This window comes from Chlorella variabilis, assembly GCF_000147415.1.
Source record: "Chlorella variabilis unplaced genomic scaffold CHLNCscaffold_19, whole genome shotgun sequence".
NCBI lineage: Eukaryota > Viridiplantae > Chlorophyta > Trebouxiophyceae > Chlorellales > Chlorellaceae > Chlorella > Chlorella variabilis.
Window position 1 is genome coordinate 889941 of NW_005435069.1, and position 9091 is coordinate 899031.

Genomic DNA, 9091 nt, shown 5'->3' on the forward strand with positions numbered 1-9091 from the left:
CGACGCGCCAAGTGCAATACCCCCCACTAGTTGTGAATGGGTCCCGGGGAGGCCTGTGCCGAAGCCTTGGCGATTCTATTAGGCGTTCCCGAAGGAATTGGCTTGGATTGGCGCTGAGCCGGTCAGCTATGCCGCGTTTGTCCTCACAAAGTTTCGACATGGGAGGAATCGAACCTGTGCCCTCTCGGAGGGTTTATACACTAGCTCCAGCGCCTTCAAATAAGGCCTTTCTTAGCCGCGGCCCAACGTGGCCCAACGTGGCCCCACGTGGCACAGCACGCACTTCTTCACCATGGGAGGTAGGGCTGGGCCCTATTTCCTAATGCCTAATTAATCGTAATCCTAATGCGGGCTATATAACCATTATTGCGAACTGCTCGTCAGGCTAATGGCGGTGCCTAGGGCCTATTTGTGCCCTATTGTACGCCGCCAGCGGGCTGCAGCTGCCAAAAAACCTGGCTCAGCAGCTGGTTCCTGGGTCCCTCAGACCTCTTTTTCGCACATTGATTGCTTTAATCGGCCGGGGGAGCATACTTGCCCCTGTTTGAGAGCAAAACAGGGCGTAGCATGCACGCCATGCCCAGCTGTCGCTCTTAGTCGGCTCTTAGGCTGCGATTGGTTCCTGGTGAAACCCAACCGCCAGTTAGGGTCAACAAATAGCCTAATCCGCAGTAATAGGAGCTACATAAGCCTTAGGAAAGCTGCCAGGTCGCCTAGGACCCAGCCCTAATGGTCCCATTAGGGCTGGGCGGCGCTGAGACAGCCATCAACGAGGCAGCCATCATGAGGGCTCTGCTGCCTCCCATGAATTGTTTCGTGTTGTTTGGCCGCTCCGGCCCGCCACCAGTTGGCTGATAGGCTTGATTGATAGGTGTACCTGCAGCTGTTGCTGCTGCTGTGCATCTACCTGGGCGCCGCAGCTCGCCACCTGGCATCAGGTACCGCCTGTACCGCCCAGCTCTGCGACAACAACCTTGCCCCCCCCATCTCCTCCTTGCCTCATTCAACCTCCCTCCCCGCCCCGCCCTGCCGCAGGGCCGCCGCCCTCTGTGCCTTCCCACATCCTGGCACGCGGCGCCACCGGCGACGGCACCTTCTCCCATCCGCCGTCGGGGGTGTTCTGCGGCCGGGGCCGCCGCAGGCGGGGCGCCCGCCTGGACCGCCGGCATGCCGAGCGGGTGGCAGAGCTTGCGGTGGACTGGCTGCTGGCGGACGCAGCGGCAGCGGCGGACGCGGCCCAGCTGCCCCCCTACCAGGCGGACCGGGAGGTGCTGCTGCGCCTCGCCATGGGTCTGCTGGAGGCGGACATCGCCGCCGGCCAGGGCGGCGCCCAGCATGCCCAGCAGGCAGCCGACGATGATGATGAGACCTGGCGGGCTGCCGCCATGGAGGAGGGGCTGCTGGATTGCGACGACGCGGCCCTGAGCAGCCAGCCAGAGTGGGTGCAGCAGCGGGTGCGGCGGTGGCGGGAGGAGCAGCAGCAGGAGGAGGAGTGGCTGGCGGATCAGGTGCGGCAGCGGCAGATGCAGGTGCTCGAGATGGGCGACCTGCTCGTCCAGCACCTGCAAGCAGCCGCCGATGCGGTTGATGCCGCCATGCGCGCGACGCGCGAGGCGCCGCTGCTGACGCTGCCGGCCGCCACGGGTGCGTATTATTATTATTATTATAATTATTACGACCTTCAGCGCTGCCTGGCGCCGGCGCTGCGGCAGCTGATTCGAGAGCCGCTGGTGACACCGCCGGGCAGGGGCAGGGCCCTGCGGCGCGCGGCCAGGCTGTTGGTGGCGTGGCAGGAGGTCGAGGGGGAGGCGTCGGCGCGCAGCGAGCAGCTGCTGCAGGCGGTGCGGGGCGCCGTGCTGCGGGCCATGCAGATGTTTGATGTGCTGCGACTGAACTTTGCGTTTTCAGCATGTGCATTTGCTGTGAGTGAGTTTGTGTGACATGCTGAGCACTTTGTGAGAGAAAGAAAGAAAGAAAGAAAGAAAGAAAGAAAGAAAGAAAGAAAGAAAGAAAGAAACTTTGTGAGAGAGGGTGAGTGTGGGTGTCGTGAGCCAGAGTCACTATGCAGGCTTGCACTCAACCTGGCCCCCAACCTGCCTTGCCAAGCAGTGCTCACGTGTACACATGGCTAGCCTGCTGCTGCGCGTACATACAGATTGCTAGAAGGGCCGGAGGGATTGAGGAGGAGGTTTGGTAATGAGGGAGTTTTGGTCATGTGCGTGGGGGGTTGCTTAGTAGTGAGAGCCAGTAAGATTGGAGAGAGCATGCTGTGCTATGCTATGCTATATTGTATCAGTCAATGCAGTAGTAGACAAGGCGGCCCTGACTTCTCTCTGTAAGAGGTAGAGAGAAGTGTAAGACAAGGCGGCCCTGAGCAGCCAGCCAGAGTGGGTGCAGCAGCGGGTGCGGCGGTGGCGGGAGAAGCCGCAGGAAGAGCAGTGGCTGGCAGATCAGGTGCTGGAGCGGCAGATGGAGATGCTAGATGGGCGACCTACTCCTCCAGTGGCTTCGCCAGCTGCCGAAAGAGGCCTCTGCCGCAGCGGCAGTTGATGCCGCCGGCGTGCGACCTCAGCGTTGCATGGCGCCGGCAGCTGGTTCGAGAGCCAGCTGGTGGCACCGGGGGGGGGGGGGGGGGGGTAGGTGGGTGAGGACAGGTGATTTGGGTGGGTGAGGGAGGTTGGGGGGTGAGATGTAGAGGACCAAAGGCCCAAGATAAATTGATTTTATTTCGTTTACGTGGTAATCCACTGGGGAATACCGCGCGGTCAAATTTAGTAAAAGGCGAAATTTGAGTACGTGCCTTTAAACGCCAAACACCCGGAGTCCCCATCCAGGCCTCTGCACGCCCCGGTGGCTGCCTGTTATGGGGTCCCACATCGGGCGATGGCCTCGGTTCTCTTCTTCCTCTTCTCCCAGCTGGGCTAATGTTTCCATACGGATACCCCGCAATCCGGGAGCAGCGCCCAGCAGCAACGCGGCGCCTTGGCCATGGGTGGGGTGACCGCTTTAGGCCTTTCTCGCTCGCAATGCCCCCATTCATTACTCATCATTGCGAAGGATCAGCCAACAGAAACGTCAGTCCTGTGCCAGGCAGCGGCGGCGGTGATGGCGCCGCCCCACCCCGCCGCCCTTGCACGCCGAGGCTCCTCCCACCCAGCCGCGCTACCGCGCCGAGTAGGTGACGGGGTCGGTGGGCCGCTGCTGGCTGGCCCGCGCATACTTCAGCAGAAGCGCCTCTGCGGTCTGGCCTGGGCCCCGCAGGCTCTGCACATACGGCGCCAGCTCCTCCCACTCCCACCTGCAGCGGCGCAGGCGCCAGCGGCAGTTGCGTGAACGCACCCCCCTGGTGACAGTTTGGCAGCAGGCGGCCTCCAGCAGCGCCCCAGCACACGCCTCACCGCGGCTGCTCCGCGAAGAGCGCGGCAAAGCGCGAGGGCGCGTCTTGCGGCAGGCCGCTGAGCGGGAAGTGCTTGATGCGCAGCGGGTGCTGCAGGCCTGCGGCGCCGATGCCGCCGCCGTACCGCCGCGCCTCGCCCCGCAGCATCTCCAGGCTGGGCAGCATGCCCTGCAGGCGCACCAGGGCGCAGCAAGCGCACTGCATGCTAAGCAGGTCTGCAGCGCTGCTTGGCCCTGATGCACTTGAAGGAAGCCAGCAGGGCTGCTAGCCGCCGCCACCAACCGCCGCGCCACCCACCTCTGGTACGCGCTGCTGCCACTCGCGCTCGAAATCGTGCAGCTCCCAGTCGGGCTGCGCCTGCAGAAGGCTGCGCGCAAAGTGCAGGCACACGGCCGCCTCGTCCAAAGCATAGCATCCGTTGCCGCCGCTGGCCCTGGCGCCCGCGCCACTGCCGCCCGCCTGCTCCTCCACCTCCATGGCTGCTGCTGCCCCATCCTCAAACTCTGCTGCATTCAGCGCCGCGCTGGCGCTGCCGACACGGGCGCCATAGGTGGCCAGGCAGTGCAGCGTGACCCTGCAGCGGCAATGCGCCGTAGGCATAGGGCACAGCTCACACACTCGAAGCCCTGTTGCAGCCAGTAGGCTGCGCCCCAGGTTGGCCGCCCAACCAGCTTGTGCTCACCGGAGAGCAATGCACCCCCACTCTCCCACCACCACCATAGCCCACCTCGGGTCGTAGCCTTGCGGTTGCAGCGCCGCCGCCACCCGCGCGCCCGGCAGCGCGCCCAGCGCCCAGCCGTGCTCAACCGCCGTCAGCAGCACCAGCTCCAGCAGCATGCCCTGGTAGGACGCATCAACCGCACAGTAGCGCCCATCTGCTCACGGGAGGCACGCCGGCGGGCGGCATGGCGCGTCAGCAAAAATACCAGGCAATCCTTCTGACGATGCGGGCGCTCAGCCAAGTTCTTGTGTTGTTGCTGACTCAGTTTCGGAAACGGCCCCAGCCCTGCCCGCTGGCCGGGAAAGCAGCAGCGCCACCGGCAGGGCCGCGCACCCAGGCACAGCGCGCGGTGGTCCACCAGCCCCGCCCGCAGCTCTGCCGCGCTGCACTGCACCCGCTCCAGCAGCTCCCCTTCGGTGTACCCTCCCCTGAAGCTGCCGCCGATGGCGCGCCCGCTGGGGCTGGGCGCGCCATCGGCCGCCATGGCCGCCCCTGCCTCCTCCTCGCCCCCTTCAGCGCCATACTGGTACTCCTGAGGGCAAGCAGCGGCCAGCAGCAGCTTTGGTTTGGGTTGGGGTTGCGAGCACCTCCGTGAAAGTGCAGGGAGTGGGCCGCTAGCTGGACAAATGTACCAAGCCAGGCGCAAATGCCACTGCGTCCATGCACACACACACACACGCCCCCCTCCCGCACCCCAAGCAGCGCGTCCAGCCGGTGCAGGCGAGGCGCAGCAGGCACCAGTTCCAGGTGGCTGCTGACCAGCGCCGAGGCCACCACGGGCGCCTGCTGGGCCGCCGCCTGGTTCTGCGGCGGTGGAGCGGCGGGGTTGGGGAGCAAGCGCGTGGCTCAGAACACGAGTCGACTGCTCTGTCCTGGTGTCAAGGGCAGCTGGTGATTGCATGCGCCCATCAGCATCGATGCTCAGGACAGCCCAGCTCTGGAACCATGAGCAGGCAGGCCCATGGGCTGCGCACCTTTTGGATCTGCGTGCCCAGCCCGAGCAGCACGCCCGGCGGCGTCGGCTGCGGCACAGTCACGTCCTGGCAGCCCAGCGCCTCCACCGCCGCCTCCACCGCCGCCGTCTGCTCCTCTGGCACCAGCAGCAGCAGGTTGGTGGTCTCCACGGTCTTCACCGCAAACGTCTTGCTGCCGGAGCACAGCACCGCCTCCTCGCCGGGTGCACCCTTCAGGTGCAGCCTGCAGGCGGCGGCGGCGGCGGCGGGCGCAGCCCCTGGTGATGGCGGCTGAGACGCTAATGAGCGCATCAGGGGGCGCTGATCGTCAAACGAGCCAGGCGTCTGGCCCACAGGCTTTCGCTGGCTGACTGCGGGAACTTGAACCCCGGGCCTCACCCCGTCTGCAGCAGCTCATCCAGCAGGCCCTCGTCCACCTCCAGCAGCTTGATGTCCTTGCGGATTGCCTCAGAGTAGGCCAGCGTGCGGGGCTGGCCCGCAGCGAGGTGGAGCGGCATAGGCGCTGCCTCTTTTTGTGCCTTTGTAGATAGATTGACAGCGATCGTGCGACTGGTGCACAATTTAGCGGAGCGGACCGCTGTGACATCACGGCGCATGCTGCAGGCCAAAGCAGCCGCCGCCAGCTGGGCGCATGTTCAGCTTTCGCAGCATCGCCCGCATACATGTATGAACCTCTGTGACACAAGGAAGTTTACATAAGCGTGCAACACATACAAGGCAGCTCAGTCGTTACGCCTCCGGCCCTGCTCGCGCTGCGCCGCGGCGGCAATGGTGGCGGGCGTGGCGGCGCCGCGGTCGCGCTCCCCCATCATCTCCTGCGGGCAGCGGGGCCAGCAGGCAGCATGCATCAAGCACGATACGATAGCAATGACGCAGGTGCAGGAGCTGGCAGGGAGCGCAGGGCTGCAGCAGAGAGATTGGCAGCCCCACCAGCAGCCTAGCCACTTGTTTTGCTGCGTCACCACACCTTGCCCCATTCACAACCTGCCCCTGCGCCCACCTTGTACTCCTCTGGGTCCACCTTGAGCTTGGGCATGATGAAGATGGAAAACAGCATGAAGGCGCCCATCATGCCGTAGGGCGTCTTCAAGAAGGCGATGGGGTTGAAGGGCTGCCGCTTCTGCGGATGGGAGCATGAGAGCAGCCACGGGGCAGGCCAGACTGGAGGGGTGGGGACGTGCACAGCCGCCCAAACGCAGCGACACAACTTCCAGTGCCGCATGCAGGGAGTGGATGCCCGGCGGTGGTGCCACGCGCAGCATGCTGAGCAGGTGGTGTTAGCATGTCCACAGGGCCAGCATGTCCACATTCCAGGGCTGCGGCTGCATTCCATTCAAGAAAACATCAAGAACAGGAGCAGCCGCCCACCTCAAAGTATTCCATTCGAGAGAAGGGGCGCAGCAGCAGTGGGTAGGAGATGACAGGGGTCTGCAGAGGTGCGATGTGCACACACAAGGGGGGTTGGCTCGTGCAGGGCCCAGCAGTATGTCCAACTGCCCCGCCCGAAGGAAGGAAATCAGCCGGACGGGTGGGCCCAGCAGGGGCAGCACGCATTAACCAGACACATGTTGAACATCACGCACACAGTCCGCAGATGCTGTGACGCTCACCCCTGGGACGTCTGCGGCCATGGCCTCCACCTTGCCCTGCTGGGAGGCCCCCACGTCCAGCTTGACTGTGGGGAAGAGCAGGCTCTGCTGCTGCATGCTGAAGTGGATGCTGAGCGTGTGCACTCCGACCGGCACCTCGGGGAAGGAGAAGCTGCCGTCCTGCAGCGGGAAGGCCAGCAGCCGCCGCCCGCCTTCCAGTTGCAAGGACACCTCCGCCTGCGCTAGAGACACGCCATCTGCGGCAGGGTTGGGTCGAGGATCGAGGTTGGTGGGCGGGGCGGACAGTCGGCGACCGCCCGCACAGCCAAGCCGCCTGTGGCTGTTCCCAGGCGTGGCTGATAGCTTCGCCAACCACCTCCCCCTCACCTGGCACGGCCACCTTGCCCTGCACGGGCATGCCCTGCCGATCAGCAGCCGAGCATCTCTGGGCCAGCAGCAGGGCCGTCAGCAGCAGAAGCGGGCGGAGGTTCACCATCGCTGCAGCGGACAACGTGTGATCGGTGCAGTGCAGAGCGCTCTGGAGGCACCTGTACCCCGCTCAGTACACTGGTGACCACTCACAGGCGCGCCTGGTGGCCAGGCCAGTGACTGCCGATCAGGCGTGGTGCTAACCAGCTTCAGCCCAGGCCGACACCGCTGTGGGAGCGCTGGCAGCGGGACACTCGGTAGTTCGCCCCCTAATGCTGCGACCTGGCTCCCCTGGGCGTTGACACACCCTGTATCAGCCGCAGGAGGGAGAGGGGGCCGCCATGGCCCGCCTCCTGGTGCGTGCTGCGCGCGCCGCCGCTGCCTCTGCTGCCGCTGCCAGGCCGCCTTGTTTCTGGGGCACTGCTCCCTGCCAGTGCCTTACACCTGCTGCCTGCCTGCTGTAGCTGGCACTGTTGCTGGCGCTGGTGGGGTGCTTGGTGCACGACGGCGGCGGCAGGGCCCGGCCGGCATGGCAGGTGGCGGCGGCGCTGGAGCCGCCCGCCGTCGTCAACCTGACGCAACTCCGGTGCGTGCTGCTGGCCGCTCCCCCAGCCTGCGAAGTTACATGCAGCTTTGAGTGGTTGCATGGCGCAGCACCGACTGATAGCCTCTGCCGCATGTGAGCCCGGTCGCTGGCGGCGGTACCGCGTGCACCCACCTGGCCTGGCCTTGGGTGCGTGCTGGGTGCAGGGAGGAGTCGCTGGGCATGTTTCGGTTTGGGTATGGCGAGTACATGCGCCTGGCCTTCCCCAAGGACGACCTGCGCCCCATCAGCTGCCGCGGCAAGGATTCGCAGGGCGGCATCGCGCTGACGCTCATCGACAGCCTGGACACGCTCATCGTGAGGCGCTGCCAGCTACCTACCAGTGGCGGCGCTGCACCGCTGCTTGCCTGCTGCTGCTGGAGCCTGCCTGGATGTGTGTTGCAGTTGCAGCAAGGTCGCATCCCACTGCCGGCCAGCCGGGCTGGCCCTGGCCTGCTCACGTCTGCAGGTGATGGGCGAGCAGCAGCGGCTGCAGGACGCGGTGCGGTGGTTGGCGGCCAACGTTACATTCGATGTGGATGCCCGGGTGCATGTGTTTGAGCTGACCATTCGCGCCGTGGGCGGCCTGCTGTCGGCACACATGCTGATCGAGCAGGTGCGCCCCTGGTTGCCTGCTGCGGCCCGGCTCGGGCGCGGCGGCGCACGGGCGGCAGCACGGCTGCAGCCAGCAGGTGCAGAGCTGGGTGCGGCACACCAGTAGCAGCGCTAGCTCCGGTGCCTTCTGCAAGCCCGCTCTGCAGCAACGCATGCCTCTCCTTGCCTTACTGCCCTGCCCAGCGCCTGCCTGCCCCTGCACAGGACCCGACGCTGGTGCCTGGCTACGACGGCAGCCTGCTGCGGCTGGCGGTGGACCTCACTGACCGCTTCATGCCTGCCTTCGAGACCCCCACCGGCGTGCCGCTGTCCTGGGTCAACCTGCGCCACGTGCGCCCCGCTGCTGCCTGCCGCCTGGCCTGCTCTCGCCCCGCCTCGCCCTGCTCTGCTCCCGGATGCCGCGCCGGCGAGCCAGCAACGGCGGCAGAGGTTTGGGTCCCGCCGCCCCTGCACGCTGCTGCCGCTCACCGTCCCCGCCGCCGCCTTTGCCGCCGCCGCCGCCGCCTGCAGGGCCAGATCCCCGGGGACGTGCGCTCCACCTGTACCGCCTGCGCCGGCACGCTGCTGCTGGAGTTTGGGGTGCTGTCCCGCCTCACCGGCAACGCCACGTACGAGGCCAAGGCGCGGCACGCGGTGGAGACCATCTTTGCTATGCGCAGCCCGCGCGGCCTGGTGGGCAACACGCTGGACTGCGACAGCGGGGCGTGGGTGCGCACGGACGCGGGGGTGGGCGCCGGGGTGGACTCCTTCTACGAGTATCTGCTCAAGGTGGGGGTGTGGGGT

The 9091-nt window shown here is 65.9% G+C and overlaps 3 protein-coding genes across 3 annotated transcripts in view; 1 reads left to right on the forward strand and 2 right to left on the reverse strand.

The window, feature by feature from the left end:
* Positions 1-3162: 3162 nt before the first annotated feature.
* CHLNCDRAFT_137476 (hypothetical protein) lies at positions 3163-5589 on the reverse strand (the record flags this gene model as incomplete). The annotated part of the gene is made up of 8 exons (XM_005845161.1): positions 3163-3298; positions 3399-3565; positions 3695-3971; positions 4125-4272; positions 4452-4650; positions 4812-4922; positions 5093-5315; positions 5471-5589. 8 exons carry the CDS (start codon positions 5587-5589, stop codon positions 3163-3165), a joined length of 1380 nt encoding a protein of 459 aa, XP_005845223.1.
* A 181-nt stretch (positions 5590-5770) lies between these two features.
* On the reverse strand, positions 5771-7180 carry CHLNCDRAFT_59750 (hypothetical protein; the record flags this gene model as incomplete). Its single annotated transcript, XM_005845162.1, has 5 exons — positions 5771-5907; positions 6093-6212; positions 6461-6520; positions 6703-6938; positions 7069-7180. The coding sequence occupies 5 exons, from the start codon at positions 7175-7177 to the stop codon at positions 5815-5817; spliced, it is 618 nt and encodes a 205-aa protein (XP_005845224.1). The 3' UTR covers positions 5771-5814.
* A 678-nt stretch (positions 7181-7858) lies between these two features.
* Positions 7859-9091, forward strand: part of CHLNCDRAFT_7049 (hypothetical protein) — a gene marked incomplete at both ends in the record, with an annotated part of 2993 nt that continues 1760 nt past the window's right edge. Inside the window, 4 exons of the mRNA XM_005845046.1 lie at positions 7859-8011; positions 8163-8309; positions 8513-8638; positions 8819-9076. Coding sequence (XP_005845108.1) covers positions 7859-8011; positions 8163-8309; positions 8513-8638; positions 8819-9076 — 684 coding nt within the window. The remainder of the gene's footprint in view (positions 8012-8162; positions 8310-8512; positions 8639-8818; positions 9077-9091) is intronic.